Source organism: Rhamphochromis longiceps, linkage group LG9 (genome assembly GCF_057381845.1).
Source record: "Rhamphochromis longiceps isolate RC_006_pf linkage group LG9, R_longiceps_female_GT1.1, whole genome shotgun sequence".
Classification (NCBI taxonomy): domain Eukaryota; kingdom Metazoa; phylum Chordata; class Actinopteri; order Cichliformes; family Cichlidae; genus Rhamphochromis; species Rhamphochromis longiceps.
In genome coordinates, this window is record NC_140565.1 from 34,651,258 (window position 1) to 34,675,054 (window position 23,797).

At 40.0% G+C, this 23,797-nt stretch overlaps 1 protein-coding gene across 1 annotated transcript in view; it reads right to left on the bottom strand.

Moving 5' to 3' along the window:
• The window catches only part of LOC146662752 (sodium channel protein type 3 subunit alpha-like), a 279,350-nt gene that overhangs the window by 188,362 nt on the left and 67,191 nt on the right, over positions 1-23,797 (bottom strand). Inside the window, exons 4-6 of the mRNA XM_085419328.1 lie at positions 22,206-22,324; positions 11,008-11,097; positions 9,994-10,122 (exon numbers count right to left, since the gene is read on the bottom strand). Of these exons, the coding sequence (XP_085275454.1) occupies positions 9,994-10,122; positions 11,008-11,097; positions 22,206-22,324 (338 nt within the window). The remainder of the gene's footprint in view (positions 1-9,993; positions 10,123-11,007; positions 11,098-22,205; positions 22,325-23,797) is intronic.

Genomic DNA, 23,797 nt, shown 5'->3' on the forward strand with positions numbered 1-23,797 from the left:
ACATCCAAACAATTGTGAAAAACTGTTATTATTACCTATTGAGTTTACCTGCTCTTGAAAAACAAATTACCTATATTTTAAGCTAAAATTCAGCTCAGAGTTATAGCTTAAAAGATCAGATATTCATTGATCAACATTTTCTAGCAGTTGCAAAAAAAAAAAAAAAACACCCAAAAGAATTATGCAACTCATGTCAGTGCAAACTGACATGAGTTGACTACAATACAACTGGCTACAGTTAGCACTGACTACAATTTCTTTAAATTGATACAGCCATATAAAAACATTTTTCCAGGACTCTATGTAGACTAGTGGAAAACCAAGTACACCACACAACTATTCAGAAGCTTGTAGAACCATCTTTAGCAGCAATAATGTTAAGCAATTGTTTCCATATGACTTTATCAGTTTATCAAATGGTGGAGGAATTCTGACCCAGTCTTCTTCACAACACTGATGTAGCTCATTGAGGTTTGTGGCCATTACTTTGACCTTTGATGATCTGTCTGAGCATTTAAGCCAGGTTGAGGTCTGGACTATGGGCAGAAATCTGTGCCATCAGAAACTGAATTTGAATCGCTTGGATTGAATCTGAATTGTAACTTGAATAAATGCTTTTAAAAACTGAATATGAATTAGCCTAATTTGAAATTCAATTTATTGATTTGAAAATGATCATCACTAAATTGAAATTGAATTTTATATTTTGAAAATGAATTCATGTGCTTTTAAACCGTATTTTATCCTTTAAAAATTTAGCTCTTGAATAATTTCAGATTCACTTCTCACCGTTCATTTTCAGTTCCAAAATTCAGTTTTTTGGGACTTAATCCGGTTCCGGTTCAAGCGCAGATTAATAGAACTACGTTTTACTAGCAGACTGAAAGTGTTACTGACGGGAATCTACAGCATCTTGAGCTGAATTAAGACTTCAGAAGTCATTCGTCATGTCGAATGACCAGCGGATAAACTCTCAGGTTGGTAATAAATGCATTACATATATAAGAACAAGCGTCATGTTAACAAATGATAGCCGTAAGGTAACTTTTATGTTTATTGTAGCTGTTAGCTAAAAACGCTAATTTAGCGTAGTTTGCCCTGGATTATGATTGACTGTTTCTAGTAGAATTTCAAAGTTGTCATCTTGGACCCTCTCAGAGTGCCCCTCTGTATGCTTGCAGAGACCCCTACAGTAGGGAAACATGCAAAACGGTGTCCAAACCTTTGTGTTTTAGCTTTATTTATGTCTTACACAGCATCCCAACTCTTTAGCTAACTTAATAACTTTAGCTAAAGTGAATAGTTAGTCTAACTGAAATTGAATTGTAGAACTGAAAGTGAATCTGAAATTATTCGAGAGCTAAATTTTTAAAGGATAAGATACGGTTTCAAAGCAAATTAATTCACTTTAAAAATATAAAATTCAATTTCAATTTAGTGATGATCATTTTCAAACCAATAAATTGAATTTCAAATTAGGCTAATTGAAATTCAATTTTTAAAAGCATTTATTCAAGTTACAATTCAGATTCAATCCGAGCAATTCAAATTCAAATCTAACTTATTCAAATTCAGTTTCTGATGGCACAGATTTCTGCCCATACTGGGCTTTCACTGGGTCATTGCACCACCTTGATTATTTTCTTTTTCAGCCATTCTGTTGTAGATGCCATGCTTGGAACGAGGTACCAGTTTTAGTCAACCCTAAGGCATCAAATAGACAGCTTCACAATTGACTCTAGAATGCTTTGGTATACAGAAGACTTGATAGTTGACCCGATGACTGCAATGTCTCCAGATCATCACGCCTCCACTACCATGCTTTAGAGTTGGTGTTTGTCCAAAGATGCTGCATTAGGTTTTCTCCAAATGAAGCGCTGTCTATTATAGCTCAGGTTCAACCTCACAAAATTTCAACAACCACCAAACAGCTAAAACAGTAAATGAGAGCAGGAACACGGATTCTGCACAAAGACGTAAACACAAAGCGCGGACCCGCCGACAGATCAGAATCAGTGAGATGTCGCCTTTCTCACCCGACGGCACGGACACGGTCGGGGCTGAAAGCTGACAGCTCGCTGATTCTGATGTTTCGGCGGGTCCGCGCTTTGTGTTTACGTCCTTTTTGCGCTGATTCTGAAGCTGTTTGATCTCTCTCCAAACAATATTGACTGAACCAGCAGCAAAAGAAGATCCAAACTACGCTTCACATAAACATCATCATGAATTCCCTCTGACTTTTCCTGTTTTGCTTCCACCATAAAATCACACTTCATGCACAGCTCTCTCTCTCTCTCTCTCTCTGTATTTCAAGAACAGTTTCCCTTCTAAAAATCTGTTTTCTGCATTATTTGCTTGCTTGTTACACACCAGTCTACTGTTTACAGCGCTGTCGGACGCTGTTTTTTTCCTTTTACTTACTTCCAAAAAGAAAGCCTCATTTCTGCTGTTCAATAGGCTTCTGAACAAATTTAATCCTTAATTTAATCCTTAATTTTCCTTCATGTTTTTCTGTTTTATCCTCAGGTACTTTGACACAAAGGCATCTGCTGTGATGCTCACACTTTGATAAAGTCTCGCATGTGTCAGGTTTCTTTTTATAGATATAAAAATATGGAAATGTACTGATGCATGATCTGAATTATAATATTTCTGACTGTCTGAGGCAAAATTTCACCGGTTCAAATTGAATCGAATCGAATTGATTCTAGAAATCAGTGACGATACCCAGCCCCAATTTGATTATCAGCACCTGCTAAACTGCTAGCCATGGAGGGATTTTCCAAAAGTGTTGGTGATATAGACGGGTAACAGAAGACAATCCTGGATGACAAACAAGGAGTTTCAGGCATCTCAGCAACAGTGTTTCCTTTGGTTTTTATACCTGTTAAAACTCATCAATTCAATCAAGCTGCAGTCTGCACAAGGTAAACTTAGAATAAAAGTGTTTTTTTACTTTTACATCAACATCCACAGTATGAATCTCCAAGGGGGAAAAAACTACTAAAATCTGCTCTTGCACTCGATATAAAACAAACATCAAATCTATAACAACAACCTAAAAAAAAGAAGTTTATAACAAGAGACATAAGCCACACCCAAGCTGTGAACGCCCTCTTTAGATCGAGTCAGACGAAGCCCTGAGAGCCAAAAGGCGCCAGGCAACAGCGGCCATTTTGGGCCCCCAGTTAGCTCAAGACATTTGATACTCAGTTGCTAACGGCCCTCCATTACGGCTCATATTTCACCGGATTTGACTGTTAGGCTGATTGAATTACCAAGGAGGCGTCGAAAGGTGTGGCTGTCAGAACACGCCATTTAGATGCAAGAAGTCACGACCAGCTGATGGAAGCAGTGGCAGCAGAGACACTTCACAATGGAGGGCTCAAAGAACCAGTTCAGGCCTTATGTGAATGTACCTCATTGGTTGTTTTGTTGTTGTTATTTTTGTTTGTTGTTTTGTTACTGTGTCTTTTAAAAATGTAATCTTGAGAATATGAAATTAGATTAAATTCCTTCTTCCTCTGTTTCAAGTGATAAAAATGATGTACGAGTAACACCACATCCCATTTTATTGAAAGGTTCCAGTTTTACCAAATCATAAAGAAAAATACCTAATATGACAAATGCTTTTCAGTTTTTTACAATTTATTCTTCTATTAAGTAGAAATAATAGAACACTGATCGATTTCTCATATTTGCTTCTGAAGACCAAACATGAAGTAGCTTTTTAAAAAAAAAAGCTAGTAATAAATACTGGTAAATAAAGTATTGGCATTTTTGTTGTCATGACAACACTATACAGACTAAAATGTAAAAAATAAAGATTTTTATTGTGTAAGTTGAGATTTTAAGTGGTTATTAGCAGTTTTCAGAGATGATAAACTTTATACAGATTTTTTAAACTAAATGAACAAAAATATTTTATCTTATATATCAAATATTTCATTAAAAATGCATATGTGAACAGTATTTATAATATAATGTTACCATTTAGATTTTTTTTTTAAATTTTTGGAAGCCTCAAATTCTCAGATTATTTAGCAGTTATAATATGGACCATAAAAACCTTCAGTTCCCTTTAATTTTCAAACAGATGTTTATTTAAAAAGGAACTTTTCACTGAACTCCTGCATCAGAAACGTTACTCTTCTCCTGTTTGCTCTAGTATCACAAGTTTGGACTACACAAAGTTCATTTTTACTGATCATAATTATGATTTTTAAAGTACTGACTGTAGTCCAGGTCTGTAATTTTAAGCCTTTATCTTTTTGTCTTTTCTCTAAATGCTCATCAACCGGCAACGTTTTCAACCTTTTTGTCTTTGCTGCAGAATTTGTTCCTCTTCCAGTGTGAATATCATTTTATACCTCAAGAATTTGCATCATTAAATCTGAGTTCCTCCATCTGTTTTGTGCTATAAAAGAGGAAAATTCTGCTTTAAATCAGTTTCCACTGAAGAATGAAAGTAAGAGATCGTGTGATGGTGCTTGTTCAGCTCCATTAGTGCTTCGTTTCTTTACAGTAGTAATTTCAAATGTGTTTTAATTAAATCATGGATGATTTAGTGGGAGAAATGGATCAATACGACGCATCAAACGTTGCAGCTTTAATGCTGTGGAAATGACTGTGGAGTCTGCTGCTGCTGCCGGTGTGGTGATGGCAGCCATTAACATGTCATTACTCCAGCAATATCAGTAACACAGGGGTGTGTGTGTGTGTGTGTGTGTGTGGGGGGGGGGGGGGGGGGGGGGGATGATCCTGGTTACTATGGGAATCCTGACTCGATGGGAGGGGTCAAAGGCATCAATCAAAAAGTGTGTGTGTGTGTTTACTGACCATGACTCTGGTTTTAATAAAGCTCTGGAGCATAAGGGTGATGTGTCAGGGGCGGAGTTCTTTTGTGTGTGTTTATTGAGACATGTTGTGTGTGTGTGTGTGTGTGTATTAACATATGCACTTAACATGTTCTTCACTCTCAGTGTGTGTGTGTGTGTGTGTGTGTGTGTGTGTGTGTGTGTGTGTGTGTGTGTGTGTGTGTGTGCGCGTGTGTGTCATGTATGAAGAGGTGACTTATGTGTTCTTGTCCTGCTAAAGATCCATCTGACTGCAGGACATCCCTCAGTTCAAGGACATGTGTGTGTGTGTGTGTGTGTGTGTGTGTGTGTGTGTGTGTGTGTGTGTGTGTGTGTGTGTGTGTGTGTGTGTGTGGAGGTGGAGTAAGGACACGGTTGTCTTATTTTACTCATTTTCATTTGTTCTGTGTAACCTCTCAGCCTTGTTTAGCTTTTCTTTGTTTCTTGCCTTATAGCTTCCACTCTGGAGCTGCCTCTTCATGCTAATCATGACTGAATGTTTCAGGTAACACCTGAGAGCCAGAAGACTGGCTTCACAAACACTTGGAGGGATATCCCCATTACAGTCACCATAGGCAGCCAATCAGAGGGAAGTTGTTTCTACAAAAAGGGGCTGGAGTCAACTGGCTTGTTTCAGACAGAGATGAGCTAAAGAGCTGCACTTAGGCACTGCGTAAGATAAATAAGGATTATTTTGAACTGTGAATCATGCAAAGCTAGTCTGGTTGAGTCCAGAGCTTGAAAGTTCACAGCTCCAGCTCCAACTATAATTTCTTTCTCTTAACTTTATAGTTGATGCACTAAGAAAAAATTACATCAACTCTTCCAATAACTCTAGGACTGTCTTCAAAATGTATGATTATACACTTAAATGTTCACGTGTTCCTGCTCTGGAATGCCAAGGACTTCACTTCCCTTACATGGTCGAATCAGTGAATGTAATCCAGACAACAGCTGCGTTTTCTTAAACCCTCTGACTCGCTGACAGGAATTCGGATCATCTTTGTATTTAATGGGGAGTTTCTCCTTTAAGTGAGACCATTTTGGGGGATTTCATGGGAGCTCATCAGGGTTGTACTATGTGACTCGACAGACTTGGCATCCCATCATCTGAGGGCACCTTCATGAAATGTTTCAATTTACAGTGTGCACGGCAGGGGTGACGGCGCTTCATTACACCACACTGTAACCCGCGAGCCGAGCCTCAGGATCATCTGTTGATCCGATCGCTTCGTTCTGACTGTTCATCTACCCGCCGGCGACCCTCGCCGCAGGCCTACTGCTAATCGACTCTCTGATTGATCACCACCTCATAACAAAGCAAACCAAACTGCAGCGATTTTCCATCAGTCAGTCAATTGCCGATGTGGATGGGTCATGCTCTTTTTCTTTGTGAAACAAAGCGGCAGGATGTCGTTCACAGAGCGGGCGTCACCAACATTGTTAAGAGGAATAAGAGGCTCAGAGCTTTGGAGTCTTTTTCTTGACTTGAATTGATGGTTTGACAGTCGATTATGTGCTGAGGGGTTTGAGAAGCCTCGTGCTTTTTAAACCTGTAATTTGGGAAATGCAAGAGTGTCACTGAGGAAACCACTTCACTGTTTTTTTGTTCTATGAAAACACGGTAAAATGGCTTTATTCACTAAAAGTAGCATCCAGCCAATAAAATATTCACTCATCTCGCTTTGGATCTGCTGTCTCTTTTGTTGGCGACATTTCTTTTGTGCCTTTTATTGTTTCTTGCTGTTGATGTTTATTTGAAAGATTTTAATTTTTATTTCCCCAATTTAAAACAAGTATGCAGTCAATATTGGTGACGGTATTTATGTCACCTCTGTTATTGTGATGTCTTTCCTACAAAAAAAATTTTTTTAGTATACGTGAAAAATGTGTTTTAGAAAGAGAAGGGTGTTCTCAAGTTAAGTTTAAAAACGAACCCCAAACAATAACCTGCACAACAAAACAAGCCATCATTTACTCATACTGTGGTCGTGTTAAAATATTCACCATCATAAGAAAAAAATCCAACCTAAGATTTAAAACAAAATCCTATACTAGCAAGTGCAGGAAGTCTTAAGAAATTCTCCTTTGTGGTGTGTATGCAAGTGCAACGCATTCCATGAAATAAATGAAAAAGACCTGCAGAACACAAGCGCGAAGACTATAAAGAGAGCAAAATTAATTTGGTTGTTCCAACTCTCATTCTCCAAATCTCTCTAATTAAATGCCCGAGTGGTGAACGCTCATTTGTATCCACAAAAAGTGCAGCCAATATTCCTCCAGCACCCACGACTCTGTCCTTTAGCAAAAGAAAACAGATGAAGTCCAGAGTCAGAGATAATGGCTTCACAAAACATTTCATCAGAGTGCGTGTCGGATTGGTCAGATGAAAATGACCTCAGTGTGAAAAGAAATCTCAAGGTTGTTTAGAAAAGCGTCAAAAAGCAAAAGAGAATCGAGGAAGACGAATCTTTTTGTCTCTAACGAGCTGCTGATAAGCAGCCCTCAGGAGAGGGTGAAAAAACAGAAATCACAGATTCTTTGACTCCAGTGAATCTGTCACTGAGTCCACTTACAGGGCTGAAAAAAAGAGGCTCACAGTGAATCTTTAAAGTATTAGGAGGACTCATTGTTTAAAATCAATTGAAAAAGCATAGTGTGTACAGGCTGAGCTTGTTCACCCCCTTAAAAATGGCTCCACCACTTTTCCAGTCACCCCACCTCTGCAGGAGTGGAAGTAGATGCTTTAGCCCCGTCCAGCTTTTAAAATGTTACACAACTATATAGTTATAAAGTATAATTAAGTTTTCAATAGTAAGCCTAAATAGGGAAACTGTCCCCTTTCAGGATGTCATGCTAGTCCTCCATGTATGTTTGTCTGCTCGTCTGTACAATTACACCCGAACCTCAAAGCTGAGCTTCGTGAAGCTTGGAGAAGAAGCCGATAACGTCTGGTGCAGAAGGAGGTGCAGTTTTTACTCTGAGAGAGGAAACCACGTCTCTAAGGCTACTTTCAGTAAAACGATACAGGCTGTGTGTGATCATCATCATAAGAAGTTTCAGTTTATTAGTCGTGTAAATATTCTGGCTGTAGAAGCTGATTTAGTAGTGACAAGTATATTTTGCTGAGGAACGTAAAAGAGACGAGCATAAGAATCAGTAAATAAGTGTAATGTACTATGTCATTTGTTCCCAGTGAAGAAGAAGCTCAAGAAGCAGCGATAGTCGTCGCCGGTCAGGCTTATGCTTATTAACGGCGTAGAGTTTGAACTGGCAGCACAAAGTCAGACTTTCTCCTTACTTTGCAAATGTGTCTTCTGCTTAGCTTTGGAAACTGAACATATATCTAAGTTCGTGTGAGACACGCCTTTATTCTTTAATTCCGCAGCATTAATCCGCTCAGAACAACAACAGAGTCACGTCATCCACGCTGCTCTGCAGCTCTGAGCCTCTCTTCAAAAAAGGAAAATGCTGTCTGATTAACTCTGGTCATTTCTGCAGATTTATTTATTTTTCTATTCCATTAAAAGCATGAAATAGCAGAATCACTACAATTTCCTGGTCATCTTTTATTGTTTGAGTTTTAAATTGTGTATCCAGCAAGGCCATGTTTTACCAGCCCACCGCCTCAATCTGCTTCTTTTATATCCAAGCAGTTTTCTTCTGTTGTATTTTCTTCTTTCTTCTGTCATCTTTCTTTCTTGATTTTGTGAAAATGAACTTGCTAAAATATCCGTGTGCAATAGGAGCGTTTTTCTAAAAACACAAGCTGAACTTCATCTGTGATGCTGCTGTTGCTCAAACTCAAACTTTCATGTAAGAACTGAGGTTTAGACTCCGGTGGTGCCACACTTTGAACGGCAGGTGGATGACTGGTGTTCTGCTATTTCATCACGCGGTCCTGCTGCCACTGTCACATCAGCCGATCGTCACAGAGTGCATTCAACTTTCACAACCCATTGCTTGTTTTTCTGATCACCACATGAAACAGTTACCACAGCACCTTGGAAATGGGACTTTCCATTTTATACTGATAATATCATTTGCAACCAGAACCTGCATATTAGTGATCAGATGATGGAGATATAGCCATAGTAAGGCCCACTGGTCTTTGGCTGAAGCAGGGTTAGGGCTTCCACAGCTCCAGTTCAAGAACCCCAATTAGCTGAGGTGAAGCCTAGCAGCCGCCTGTGTCACCATTTACCTGTCAGTCAAAAAGGCCACGCCCCTAATAATTCAAACTTTAAGCCTTAACTAAGTTGAAATAATTTGACTTTAAAAATATCATCCTCATAGAAAAAAAATTGGAACAGGCTGTAAATGTGTTTATTATGTAAATCTGAACATTTTAACATGATTCACCTTTGGAGCCTCGAGTGGCCACTGGAGGAACTGCGGCTGTTGGTACTTGAACGTTGGCTACACTTTAAGTCCCAGAAGTTGCCGATTATGGCTATGCTGACTTCAAAGGAGCTTTGTGTAGTTTGTGTGGTGTCACTGATACCAAATTTCAACCTTAATTTCAACAGACAAACTCTAGTTGCAATTTTTTTTGTTTTCATTCTCATATAATTTAAGAAACACCGAGGGACAAAATGTTGCCCGGTGCTTTTCGCGTTCCACAGATAAAACCCTGTGACTTTTTGGTCCATTCAGTAGACTACCTATGAGTTTCAGTGGTTTCAGTAAATGTAAACACGATTTGCAGTTTTTCGTGCAGGTTCACAATCACAATCGAAGAGTTATTCATGAAGACGCTGACCTCCATCTGCAGCTGTTCTACAGTCACTGAGAACAAACTGTACACGTAACCACATGCAAATCCATCAGGAAGGCATTTGATTGGTCCCAAATTTATTCTAGAGTAGCACAAAGAGCCCAAACATCCAGGCAGAGTCATAAAGAACTAAGTTCAGACAAAATACTGTGTGAAAGTATACTCAGGAGAACTGGTGCTCTTTAAAAGGCAAGGGGTGGTCACAGCATTGAGACCCTCTCTCTGTACTGCAGTATGCAGGAAGTTTACTGATTAATTACAGCTGTTCATGGCATTCATTTATAACAACTCTCACTTTAAATCTTTTGAGCTTTTATATAATACTATGTGTGTGTGTGTGAGTGTGTGTGTTTGACTCACGCCATGACAATGACGCTGAAGTCGAGCCAGTTCCAGGGGTCCCTCAGGAAGGTGAACGGTCCCACACAGAAACCTCTGGCCAGGATCTTAATGAGAGACTCAAACGTGTAGATACCTGTGAAGGTGTACCTGAATGAGGGATGATAACGTTTATCAGTATTGGAGGGGAAGGGAGTCATGTTGCGATGAAACAAAATGAAAAGGATAGAAAAGAAACAGCAAAAATAAAAGAAAGGATCACAAAAAGAGAAAAAAGAGGAAGGATGAGGGCACAGAACTGGACAGTAACAAGGTAAAGGAAGAAAATACGACAAATGCTTGTCCAGACGAAGAGCAGGGCAGAAAGAAAGAGAAAGTTACGGATGTGGAAGAAGTGAAGGACAAAGAAAGACAAAATGAAGAAAAGAAAGCCGGACGAGTGGAAGAGAGAGCCAGAATAAATATTCATAAAACTCTCCACCACACATCCTTCACTTATTTATTTTGTCCCCAGAAACAAGTTTGACCCGACTCGTGACAATTCAACCGTACAAAGACAGGCAGGAGCGCAGAGAGTCTGTCACGTTAGGCCTGACCGAGTAGCTGCAGCAGCAGCAGCCTCCACAGCTGGAAGCCAGCGATGAACTACTGTACATTAAAGGGTCTGTTCACCAAAAATATGCATTTTTCCAATGATCCCTGAATGTGCTGCAAAGGTAGCTTTAGTTTAAAAAACTGTCCTATTGAAATAAATGGAATTCAGTCCCAAAGCATCAAAGACGTGCTTTTACTTTTCGATTCAGCAGCATCTTAAGTGCACTTTGAACATTAACAGCATATTAGTTTAAGGGTCTGCGACTGACACAAACACACTAAAATTTGCAAACCATTTACCTCTGTTACCTCGAATTACTTTGCAATAGCTACTATGACTTGAAAGAAATGCATATCCAGTAATATCATTGATTAAATGTAAATTTACATAAATCACCTGTGGCTGATGAAGAAGAAAGAAAAGATCCCAGGTGTACTTACTCCAGGTATTTGGCCCAGTACTCCGGCTCGGACATGGCCATGAAGCAACAGTTTGTCAGGATGGTGCACATGATGAACAAGCTGAATAACGTGAACAGGTTAAGGACTGAGAAGATTTCCCATCAGACAATAAACACTTTACATTTGAATCAGAGTTCAGTACAAAGCCCACACTGTGTGGAGAAATCAAGACTAGTGGCATCAAATGTGGGAGTGACTCCTGCTACTATATCTGGGTCATGCTGTCTTCTTACGTAGCCTGTTGTACATTATAGAGGGATTCCCAACAAGAAGTAGAAGTACTCCAAGTTTTCAATATAACTTTAGCTTCGAGCTACACCTGTAAAAGTGGAAACGGTCCCATAATCCCATAATTTACTATAGTTGCTCCTGGTATACTGCTATATACACCAGCATGATACTGTATTAAACCCAACTGCTTTGCCTGGGAAAAAATGTCTGGTTACTTGTCACAGATGATTTAGTTTGTTTCCTGTGTGTGTCCTTCAGAAGGAATGGTAGCTGATCAAAAGAAGCACTCGGGAGTATCTTTTGGAGAGAAAACATACCAAACACAACTATCTAGACAACATGGAAGTGGTTTGTTTGGCAGAGACTGGCAACCAGGAGAGTGAGCAGCACAGCCAACAAAGCTGAGGAGAGAAGCTGAATTATCAAGCGTATTATGTTAAAAAAAAATCTAAAAGAGCAGATTGTACAACCTGAAATATTTTTGTCTGTGTTTTAAACTTTATGTTAAATAAGTCATTTAGATACTCGTGATAAAGAATCAGATATTTTAATACAGTTGAACAGATCAACCATCAGCTCCTCCCAGGTGTTTCAACCTTGATATGTGACTTTATAAAGGCCCCAGTCACCCAGGCCTAGTGACCAGTCACCAACTCCCTACCAGCACCCAGTCCCCAACTGTTTGGCAGCTGGTTGCTGAAGGTTGCTTGTCATCAGGTGAAATTGTTCACAAAAGCAACCAGACCCCAGTCACCCATCACATGGACTCTTCACCCTCCTGCCCTCTGGGAGGCGCCACAGGAGCCTCCGGACTAAGACCACCAGGTACCGGAACAGCTTCTTCCCCACAGCTGTCAGACTCCTGAACTCTGCCTCCTGACATCTGACCCACGTTAAACTCATGGACTGAACATACACACACAACCACTAGCACTTTATATAGCCTCTGTAGGAATTATCCACATATCTCACTTATCTTAACTGCACTACTGTCTAAATAATCATTCTGTACATACGATAATTTTTAATTCTACAACTGTTTATAACCTGCATAGTTCACATTTCTCTATAGCTTTTTATTTCATATTCTTTATAGTTTCTCTATATATGTATAGTTTAAGCACTTCTGGATGGATGCAAACTGCATTTCGTTGTCTTGTACCTGTGACATGTGCAGTGACAATAAAGTTGAATTCTATTCTATTCTATTCTAAATGATAGTTCTTGAATTTGTGTTACAAAGCTCTTGATAAACAGCCTGGATGGGATAAACAGTCAGATATTTTACCTGCAACAACCTTAAATTTGCAAATAGTCTTGTAAAGTTTGTTGGCTGGACAGAGGTCAAAATTTAGCACAGAGAACAAAAGAGAACTGCGAGAGAGTCAATTTAGTATACTTTTCTGTGATTTTCAGCTCCTAGTCAGTGCGGATAAAAGCAGCAGCTCAAATGTAAAATGGAAATGACTTCAGTGTGACGCTGGTGATCGAGGAACCGAGGCTTTTATGACTTGTTCTCTCATTGTGAGTCTCTCTGGAGTGTGTCAGCTAAACGGCTGAAATGTAAGTGTAAAAATGTCTCTTTTTGCCACAACATGCTGAAGTGATTTTACATGTGCCGTTTTTTTTTAAATACCTTTCACTGATTTCCCATTAGGGCTTAAATAAAGATGAAGTGAACTGAAAGGCTGTGTCGAGTTAGCATGTGTGTTTCAGCGCTCCCCTCCAATGCCTGCCACATTCAATACAGCAAATTAATATGCCATTAACAGCGGCGATGGGAGGAAAGGCCCACTCTTGTCTAATCATCATATAATGGGGAGCAGTAACTTTCCAAACTGTCAGAAGGCAACAGTACATGTTAAATATCAGCTTCACCTGCCACGTTCAGCACACCGCGCTCGATGAGGTGGGAGAGACTTCATGAGACCTCACTCAGCTGTCAATCACAGCTATAAATGAATCATAATTATTGTAATTTGGCAGAAGGAACATACTCCCTGTGTGAAAGCGGCCCAAACTCCAGCTGAAACTTGTTTGAGCGGCGGGGTAATTGTTGATTGAGTGCCGGCTGTAATGATGTTGCTGGAGCGTTGTGGCAGGCGGCGAGATAATACTGTTACCAATTGACAAACAACGCAAATGTCCCCTCACCGCCGCCGCCGCCACAGAGCCAGAAGCTAATTATGGGGTAATGATAGACCTGCTGTTATGGACTTCCCAGGCCACCATACCGGTAATATCATTATACCTCCCACACCCACCACGGGATCTGTCTTCCTGTCTATAATCTACCCCGGTTTTATTTTTTCTCTCCCTCTTTCCACATTTGTCCATCTCCGCCATTCTTCCCTCATTTTTTCTCTCTTTCAGTTGAGCTGTCCAGTTAAACATATGCCACTGCCTGTCCTAAAGGCTTTTATTTTGAAAGAGGGGCTAGGAAGAGGAAATTCCAAAAGGATAAACTCAGAAGAGTTCCACAGCATGTCTTTTATTCTGACTTCATTCTGTCACCCCAACTGGTCGCAGCAGATGGCCCCGCCCCTCCCTGAGCCTGGTTCTGCCGGAGGTTTCTTCCTGTTAAAAGGGAGTTTTTCCTTCCCACTGTCGCCAAAGTGCTGCTCATAGGGGGTCATATGATTGTTGGGTTTTTCTCTGTTGCCTCAAAAGCTAATATAAAAAAATAAAGGTCCTAACTTTGGTCATAATATATAAGAACAAATCAGAATATTGTTTTTATTGATTTGTTCTCCCAACATTTTGATAATCATGAAATAAAGAAAATAATTATTCTGACTGACATGAATCACTTTTTCTTTCCAAAACGCAATTCTCCAAAATATAGGGCGAGGATTGGGTTACCAACTATGATGACTTGGACTTCAGAGGTTTAACAGACATGACTTTAAAGCTCACACAAATCCACAACAACAACTCAGCAACAACACACAACAAACACAAAGCTTATTGACTCACTTTGGTTCAACGTGAACACAATTAAAACACAACGGCACTGCAGCTGGTGGCTGCAGAGCAGCTCTGAGTCCCACAGCAATGCCTCATGGGATGCAAAAATCAAATGACTGTCCTCAGGAGCAAGGCCCCATGGGAAATAACACGGTTTGCCTTCAGAAAAACACAATCGCTGTATTCTAATATCACAGCGGTTCATGAGTGTATTTGTGTGTGTGTGTGTCCACCTCAAACAGCAGCTTGTCATAGTGGCGCCACTGTGGTTGGGCACAAATCCAGAACACACTTGATCACACACAAACACTTCTAAAGCACAAACACGTACTAAAACTCCACTTCAGCACCGCAGTTTGTACCCTTACATCGTGCACCTCCTCCACACAACACACACTAATTTTTATTTCATCTCTCAGAACAGCACGCACACACAACGTGGACATCAGCAGCGCCGCACCTCCATTGATGACCTCTTGAACCCACTTATTCCCCTGACAACAGCAGCGTGTCCGCCAGCTCAACGTCTCTCAACACCAGCAGCCGCCTCCCACGGTAAAAATAGACGGGTGTGAGGTGAGGATAAGGGGGGTGGGTTGAGTTTTGGGTGTGAAGTAATAGCTGTCATGTTGGCCTGGCGTCTGGGGCCTGAGGCGGACGCCAGCGTGGAGCTGGTGCACGGGCGACGGGCCAAAAACCCACAGCTATAGCCTCTAACTTCGAAAGTCAGTAAAGCGTCCTAAAGTACATCTGGATTCACATTTAATGTCAGCCCCTGCACTCAACTAAAAAATCTATCCACAATGGAAGCAGTTATCATCTGAAGTCTGAAATTAACTAGATAACTAGCTGAAAGTGCCTTAGAACTGCTACCCTCCTGATGTCCAGCAGGGGGCGAGTCATTTGGTATGGAAATCTATGAGAAAACGAGCCTGCTGCTCAACTTGATCTCTGACCTCAGTGAATGCTCTCCTGATGAATTTATGGTCTTAATCTGTAGTTGAAAGGCTTATTAAATAAAAAACAAATGTTTCATTTGTAAATTATGATGACATTTAGAGCAGAGAATGCTTAAAGATGGGAGCTTCCTTCAGAGTGTGCCATGTCCTCGGTGTGTCACTCAGTTCCTCTCGTTCATGGCATCAAATGGAAACCAGACAGGATATGACTCATTGTTGCAGTTTAACCCTGACCAACATAAAGCCCAGTTTGATCATACGTGGTACCAACCAGTAAAACCAGTAGGGAAAAAGCTGACTTTCGTGCATCGTTTAGAATTAAAGGTTCACATCTAATGACGGTATCTTAATTTCAAGGCGATGTTAATTTCATATTACATGTTTTTACAGTCCTCAGTGGAGCTGCAAAACCTTCACGTGTAGCTTTATTGTTGCTACCAGAAACCAGCATTAATAATTAATTTGATTGAAAATTTGAAGATATTCAATTCTTCAAAGCAGCTTTCACACTTTGAAAATCTTTCCAGTAGTTTGGATTACACACTTATAGGTGGAGCATGTTTTCCACTCTGGGTTTAAACTCAGATCTGTATAACTAACAGGCCAACATAAACTATACACAACCAAAGTTGGGATTTCTTTGTAACTAACACTAAGGGTACATTTTCCTGATCATATCACCTGCTGTTGTTCACTGTAAAGTCATTTAATGTGGTTTAGTTCCATTTTTATGCAAATTAATCATGTGTCTTTTATTTTAATAATCTAGCTATGCAAATATAGTCATAATAAAGTCATATAGCAGCCACACACAAAAAATACAACTTAGACTTTATTGTAACAGCAAACTGGGAAAGTTAAACTAAGACATCTTCACCATTCAGAGGCTGGATCGAGTGATTTGTGTGCTTAAAAAATGTTATCATAATTGCTGCCATAAACTTCCTGCCAGTAACTATGATTAATGAACCAATCATTTCTCTCTGTGGAGAGCCAGCTGGTTTCTGTAGCATCTATAGAAACAATGAAAGTGCCCCTTACATTGGGGAGGGGGTGGGGTCAACAATTGATCTGAAGTGACTCTTACCACCAAACCAGCCCCACCTACAGAACAACACCGTCACCCTCGACCCCTAACCGCAGAAATCAAGCGTTCAGGCCTGAATCGTTCTCTTCGCCGCACATGAAGTTGCAGATTTGCCGAGTGTATGCAGAACGATGACTCATCGCCTTTTTTCCCCAGGTTTTTGTAAACCAGTGCATCTGCAGTTTGGAAACCACTGAACTCGAAACGTGCATTTGCTTTCATAACGACAGCCTCATGCTGACTCTGTTCCTCGAATGGCCTCTTGAGTGTGGCCGCAAAAATTAGTCAATACCACAATACAGTAGCGCCAAGTTGGAGCTTACAGATCCCAAAACTGAAGTGACTTAATTCTGCATTCTTGTTAATTGCCAGCAGGGGGCGACTCCTCACTTCCTGTAACCTCAAGGAAACTGTTTTCTTTTGATTTTAAGAGCTCAGTATTTGTAAACACAACATTGTGTTTTAGGCGGTTATTTTGTCAAAAAGGAAACAATATTCCATCAGCCAATGAGCATTCAGTGTTCAGTCTGCATTTCCAGTTCAAACACCAGGATGGTGACGGTGAAAACTCCTACCGGTAGCTTAAATTGTCCCGGAATACAGATGCTATGAAAGACGAATTTGTTTATTTTATTGGTTGCCTTAAAGTCTTTTTAAACCCGCTCCAGTTTTTATGGAGGTTTTCTTGTTTGTCACATAATTTTGCTCAGCAATGGATCTGTGATGTAATGAATCTGTGTTACGGTTCTAGGTCATTTCATTCAGTTCCTTATGTTTTAGTATTCTTCTGTATTATGACTTCTGATTCTTTTGTTATCTTGTTTTGAATATTATATCCTATGTTTCAATTTATTCTGGTTTAGGGTTTTGTTCTTAGGTTTTGTGTCTTGTGCCCTCGTGTTTAGTGTAGATTTAGTTTGGTGTCAAGTCTGCGTCCTCGTGAATTGTTTCCTGTTTTATTGTGAAGGTCCGTGTCTTATGTGAGTGTATCCTCATTTATTTCCTCTACACGGCTCACCCCGTTAGCCGTGACAATCTGAATGTGAAATCTGAATTTGACCTGATGCAGCCACACTGATGTCACCCACTATAGTTTCTTAAGTCCTGTTGTGAATGCTGGAGTTTTGTATTACTCATATTTCCCATCAATACGAGAGATGGGCGGGTCTTACTGAGAAATCAAGTGCTCATTGGCTGATCCCAGATAATCCTCTTTCCTGAACCTTAAAATAAAATTTATAAAAATGGATTCTTTTTTCCTTCAATATGACCCAAAATGAGCGACTGAGGTGACAAACTGAGCAGTTTACAGAGTTCAAGTCAGGGAAAGGCTTTTGTGTAGACTTTATAGTCTTTCTCCAACTGCAGGCATCGCCCCCTGGTGGCAACTGAAAGAATTCAGTTTTAAAACCCAGAAGCTCCATCTATATTCCTGCTGAAAGCAGCTGAGCCAGAAGCTGACAGTGACGCTCGTCACATAAATGCCCCCTTTTCAGAGTCACTTAGACCTTTTCCTCATGACAGCTTGTAACAAAATCAGGATCAGCTGGGTGTGCACACTCCACAGAGCATGAATGGATGGTAACTGCTCAATTACAACAGGCAGAGCACCTGTGTGGAAACACCTGCATTCATTGTGGGTTTTTTTAAATTCATTAATTTATTCAGATTTTCCTTTAATTTGTCACATGTATATATACGATATGTATATTTCTGATTTTTTCACGACTTCTTAATTTTTAAATCCAGACTACACTCCGGCTTGCCTACAGGTGTTAAGAAACCACAACAAGCAAACATATTAAGAGCTCCTGACAGGCTATAAGTCAAAGGTCAAAGGTCGACACTCCTCCAGGAACAAACTCAGAGATTTGGTCAGCAGAGAGATTATAGTCACAATATTTCTGTGTGTGTGTGTGTCCCTGTAATGCCTGTATATTCACCTGTGTGCATGTGTGTGCATGTGTGCCACCTTGATGAAGGCTGTGCAGTATTTACTGGCCATGTTTACGGCTCACCAGACAGCTCAAGATGATACCTGGCTCAGAAATACGACCGACAGTACGAGCCCTCTGATTCTGTCTCTCTCTCTCTCTATCTCGCTTTCTCTCACACACACACACACACACACACACACACACACACACACACACACACACACACACACACACAGTCAGTTGACATGATCGCTTAATATGCTGTCATTACTGTGCGTGTCCTGGAGACCGTCCAGCTGTGGGACCCAGTATAAACTCACCACTGGAGGATGTAAAGAGACGTCTGTCTGTCTAAAGCAGCCAAACAACGATTACACCATTAATGTCTCCGACAAATATCTGATGACTATTGGTATGCAGACCTGTAATGTCTTGCATAAATATATTCTGATAAGAGTGATGCTATTTTATGTATTTTTATCAAATAAAAAGTCAGACAGTGGAAAAATGTCAGTCCTAGTTTTACTGGATCTCAGTGCAGCATTTGATACAGTTGACCACAACATATTACTCAAACGACTGGAGAACTGGACAGGTCTTTCAGGAACTGTACTAAACTGGTTCAAAACATACTTAGAAAACAGGAAATACTTTGTATCAATAGGTAACTTCACATCTGAGCAGACAAGTATCACATGTGGAGTTCCCCAAGGTTCCATCTTGGGACCCCTTCTGTTTAACATCTACATGCTCCCACTGGCACAGATTATAAACAACAACAAAATAAACTATCACAGCTATGCAGATGACACACAAATATATATCACAATGTCACCAGGAGACCGAGGCCCTGTACAGGCTCTTGGTAAATGCATTGAGGAAATCAATGACTGGTTGTGCCACAATTTTCTCCAGCTAAACAAAAACAAAACTGAGGTAATAGTCTTTGGCGCCAAAGAAAAACGATTACAGGTCACCAGAGAACTTCAATCTATACATCTAAAAACCACAAACCAGGCGAGAAATTTGGGTGTAGTGATGGATGCAGACCTAAACTTAGAAAAACACATTAAGACAATAACAAAGTCAGCATACTATCACCTCAAGAATATATCAAGGATAAAAGATCTGATGTCTCAACAGGACCTGGAAAAACTAGTCCATGCATTCATCTTTAGTAGGCTTGATTACTGTAACAGCATCTTTACAGGTCTACCTAAAAAATCAGTCAGACAACTACAGCTCATTCAGAACTCTGCTGCTCGAGTCCTCACTAAGACCAAAAAAGTGGACCACATCAGTCCAGCTCTGAGGTCCTTACACTGGCTGCCTGTCCGTCAGAGGATAGACTTTAAAGTTCTGATGCTGGCCTATAAAGCTCTGAATGGTTTAGGACCAAAATACATCAATGACCTCCTGACCCAGTATGAACCTTCCAGATCCCTCAGGTCATCTGGATCCGGTCTTTTATCAGTTCCCAGAGTCAGAACCAGACACGGAGAAGCTGCATTCAGCTTTTATGCTCCTTATATCTGGAACAAACTCCCAGAAAGCCTCAGATCAGCTGAAACACTCAGTTTATTTAAATCCAGGTTGAAGACTCACCTGTTCTCAGCTGCATTTGAATAAAGCACCAAATCCACACTTTAAGCTTAAATTTCAAAACTTACATTTAACTACTGATTTTATCTACTGTTCTGATTTTATCTGTTTTGATTTTATATACTGTTTTGTTTGTTTGTTTGTTTGTTTGTTTGTTTGTTAATTAGTTAGTTAGTTTATTTGCTTGTTTTAATCAATTTTAAATCATGCTTTTTATTTGTTCTTGTTTCTAATGTCTCTGTAAAGCACTTTGAATCACCTTGTTGTTGAATTGTGCTATACAAATAAACTTGCCTTGCCTTGCCTTGCCTTTTTATTTCACATTAATAATTTACATTTGTTTAACTTTTTTCCATAAAACGCTGAACAGTCGCTTTATTTTTGTTTTTCTGCTTCCATTTTTTTACAATGAGAAAAGCTCTAATCTGTGAAATTAAAGAGTTTTGAGCACAGAAATGCAGGAATTGGCCTTTAGCTGAATAGGTCAAGGTATTCACTTTATTCATAAAAGGCATCCCCTGACTGTTTACAGCCAGATCTGATTTGTTAAGAATCAGCTTAACACAGACTTTGTGTAGACCGACCCGTTTAGCCCAGGATCATCTTAGCAGTCTGAAACTAGACGTCACTTTTGGACCAGCTAGCTGGCTTGGCTAGCAAAAAGCATCTGCTTTTAACTGATATTAATGAGGATGGCAGTTTTTAACTAACCTCGCTGAAAAAAAAATCATCTGAACTACCGACAGCAAACACTTGCTTATTTTAACTTTACACATCTGTGAGTTAAGCTAACAGATATTTTAATCGTACGCAACTTTGATTACAGTGAAATATGGAACATTTTTGAAAGCTATGAGAACCTTAGTGCCTTAATTAACAAGATACGTTCACCAACACAACTGGAGTATTCAAATGTGAGCTTTACTCTACTGTCAGGGAAGTATCCACACCACACCATGGGGGTGGCACAGTCCCCCACCTACCACACGCAGCAACCTCCACTCCTTTCAAACATATGATTGGCTGGTGCTGCCACACCAAATGATCCCCTACACCATTACACCAGAGCATGATTAGGACCCTTAGGAATCAGAGTACATTTACTTGAGTATTTTACTGACATTAAATATTTTCTAAGAGAGAAAAATCAAGTGAGTAGTACGGTTGTGTTCACAGTGACTGTTTCCAGAGGAGCTGCCCTCTTCTGGCCAGAGAGAGGAACTTATCGAACTGTTAAATACGTTTCATGTGTTTCCAGTAGGCATGCAGAATAATGAGTTTTGATTTACACTGAAAGCGTGTTAGCATTAGTTCTGCTATCCTTCAACATAACATAAGCTGAGCAGTTAGCATGCCACCCATCACACAGACTTTGTGTACGTTCACCTGTTAGCACAGAGCTGGACCTTTAAACCTTTATCTCTCACCTCTTCAGTTAACATACAGCATCATTAATCAGGCTGTGTGCCAGGCCCACATGCATACACGGTATGTATACGTAGATTTACAGGATCTTGACTTTTTGTGGTGCCAACCAATCAGCACATTCAACGAACACCAGGAAGCTGTCCCCTGTCTTTTATCTTTAAGGACCTTAGATGTACTGCTGTACAGTCAATGCTCACATAACTGCCCTAGCAAATTCTGTAAAAAGCAGGAGCATAATGAATAATTATCATCATCAGTGCAACTGGGATTGTTATTGTGATCAGCTCACGCGTTCTCGTACCTCTAAAATAAGGAAACAATGACAAATCCTAACACTGCTCAACAACCTGAAATCCTATACTACCAATAAATACTCACATATAACAATTAATCATTAAAATCCTTATCTAATTTATCTATTTGTTTGTTTGTGGTGTGACTGGACTTTGTTTAAGAAAAGCAGCAGAGACTAAAACATTACGTTCAAATCTCCTGGAGCCTACATTTCCCATGATGCAACCTTGTCTTAGACCCTCCTGCTCTTTAAACTTGACTTTTAGTTTATATTAATATTTATTTTCTGATTTTAATTTGAATATTTTCTGATAAGAATGAAGCTAAGCTTTTCTAACCCTCTAATCTTTACTTGTGAAACTGCGTGATGGTCTCTTTATACGGGACTGCGTGTTGATGGTTGTGATCAAAATAAAACAGTATCCGAGATATCGCTGCCCCGTCAGTCACAATGAGACGCAGTGAAGCAGACGAAGGCAGAACAACAACCACAACAACTGCTTCTGTTGCCGTCAGGGTGGCCTGGCTTCTCTCACACAGCATCCTTCAGCACACACTGAAAGCACTGGAGGCTCCTCTGTAACTGACCCCTGACCCCCACCCGCAGCCATTTCCTGCAGATCATAAGGCAAGCACAGACAGTAGCAGCAGAGTTTGTGTACTTAAGGATATGAGTGCACGAGGATCTTGATGGCGAGTCTCCGGATAGGGTGGAAGGGGCTGAAGATGTAGAGGGCGGATGTGGCACTGAAACGGAAGATGGCCTTCCCTTTGTTCAGGACTATGAACGTCTGCAGGAGAACCAGACAGAAAAATACATAAATACACAGATTTTATTAATAATGCACTGTGCTGCCAAAAAAGGCACTAAAGCAGTGAACCGGGGAGCCAAGGCCTCCATTTTTATTCCTTAGAATTTATTTCTAAATAATATGGGTGCTGTGTCTTGGGTTTGTGGTTTTAGGGTGGGTAAACTGTTCATCTCTATGGCTTTAAGATTTTTTCATGTATAATCTTTCTGTAAATAATGAAGTGATTAATCTGCTTTAAATTATTTTAGTTCTCTGAAATGTAACAAACCATAAGATCTGATACATGTAGTATTTTCTATAACAGTAGATTTGCAGTTTAGTTTACATAAATTTTGAGAATAGTATGTAGATTGTTCCTGGCAGGCTCTACTGGAGGCTGGCTCCAGGAGTTAGTCAGTCCCAAAGACTGAATAAGACCTGGATGAGCCAGCGTCTGGTTTGGAGATCTGTGGCCAATGCTAACAGTCTTAGCTAGAGAAAAGCATATTGGCTAATTAGTGCTAAATAATGCTACAGCTACATCTACAGCGAGAAAACAGTGGCTGGCAACTGCAGAAAAACCAAAACAATCAAAGCCATGTGGAATAAACGTTTAAGCTAAATGACTTTTAAATCCTTTAAAGCAACTTTCACCAAGACGCCAATAAAGTGGCAACAGGATGAAGTCGGTGTGCTATCAGTGTGTTTCCATCAGTTTGTGATTGAAGGGGGTTAAGTTGGCAAATATACATGCAATCAGTTTGTGATAAAACCATGTTTAACTGTGAAAAACTGGCAAAAATCACAAAACTGTGCGATGTGTTGCAAAATCTTAAAATATACATACAAAAAGCAATTCACATTAGCTACTCACAACCAGAACTTCAGATCTGAGACAGAGGTTATTTTCTGAGCCTCCTCCTGAGGGGCTCAGAAAATAACCAGAACCAACCAATCGAGAACTATTTCAAAGAGATGCATTGCAGATGAGTTGTGCTCATCGGTGCAGATTGACTCCGACCGACTGAAACATGTTAGTCTGTTAGACGGCAGTTATTTCCAAACCTTCGCCAATCTGTCTGAGAGCTTTTCTGTCTCAGAATCAGGAAAAATTCAATGCAATCACTGAAAAATCACCAACTTTTCCCAATCACAGAGAGGATATCGTCCTAGAGCAGGGGTGTCAAACTCAAATACACAGTGGGTCAAAATTCAAAACTGGAACAAAGTCGCGGGCTAACGTTAATATTTATTTAAATATATTTATTCCTCCAGATATAAGAATGAATCTTTTCTTATGGACTCAAACACGTTTAGCTGAAAAACTGAATATGGAAAAAGCAAAGCTTAATACTAAACAATATATATATATTAGCTGTATAATACCAGTAGGCCAGCTCTAATAGTAATTTGGTATGGCTTCGCGGGCCAAATGTAATTAGGCTGCGGGCCAAATTTGGCCCGCGGGCCAAA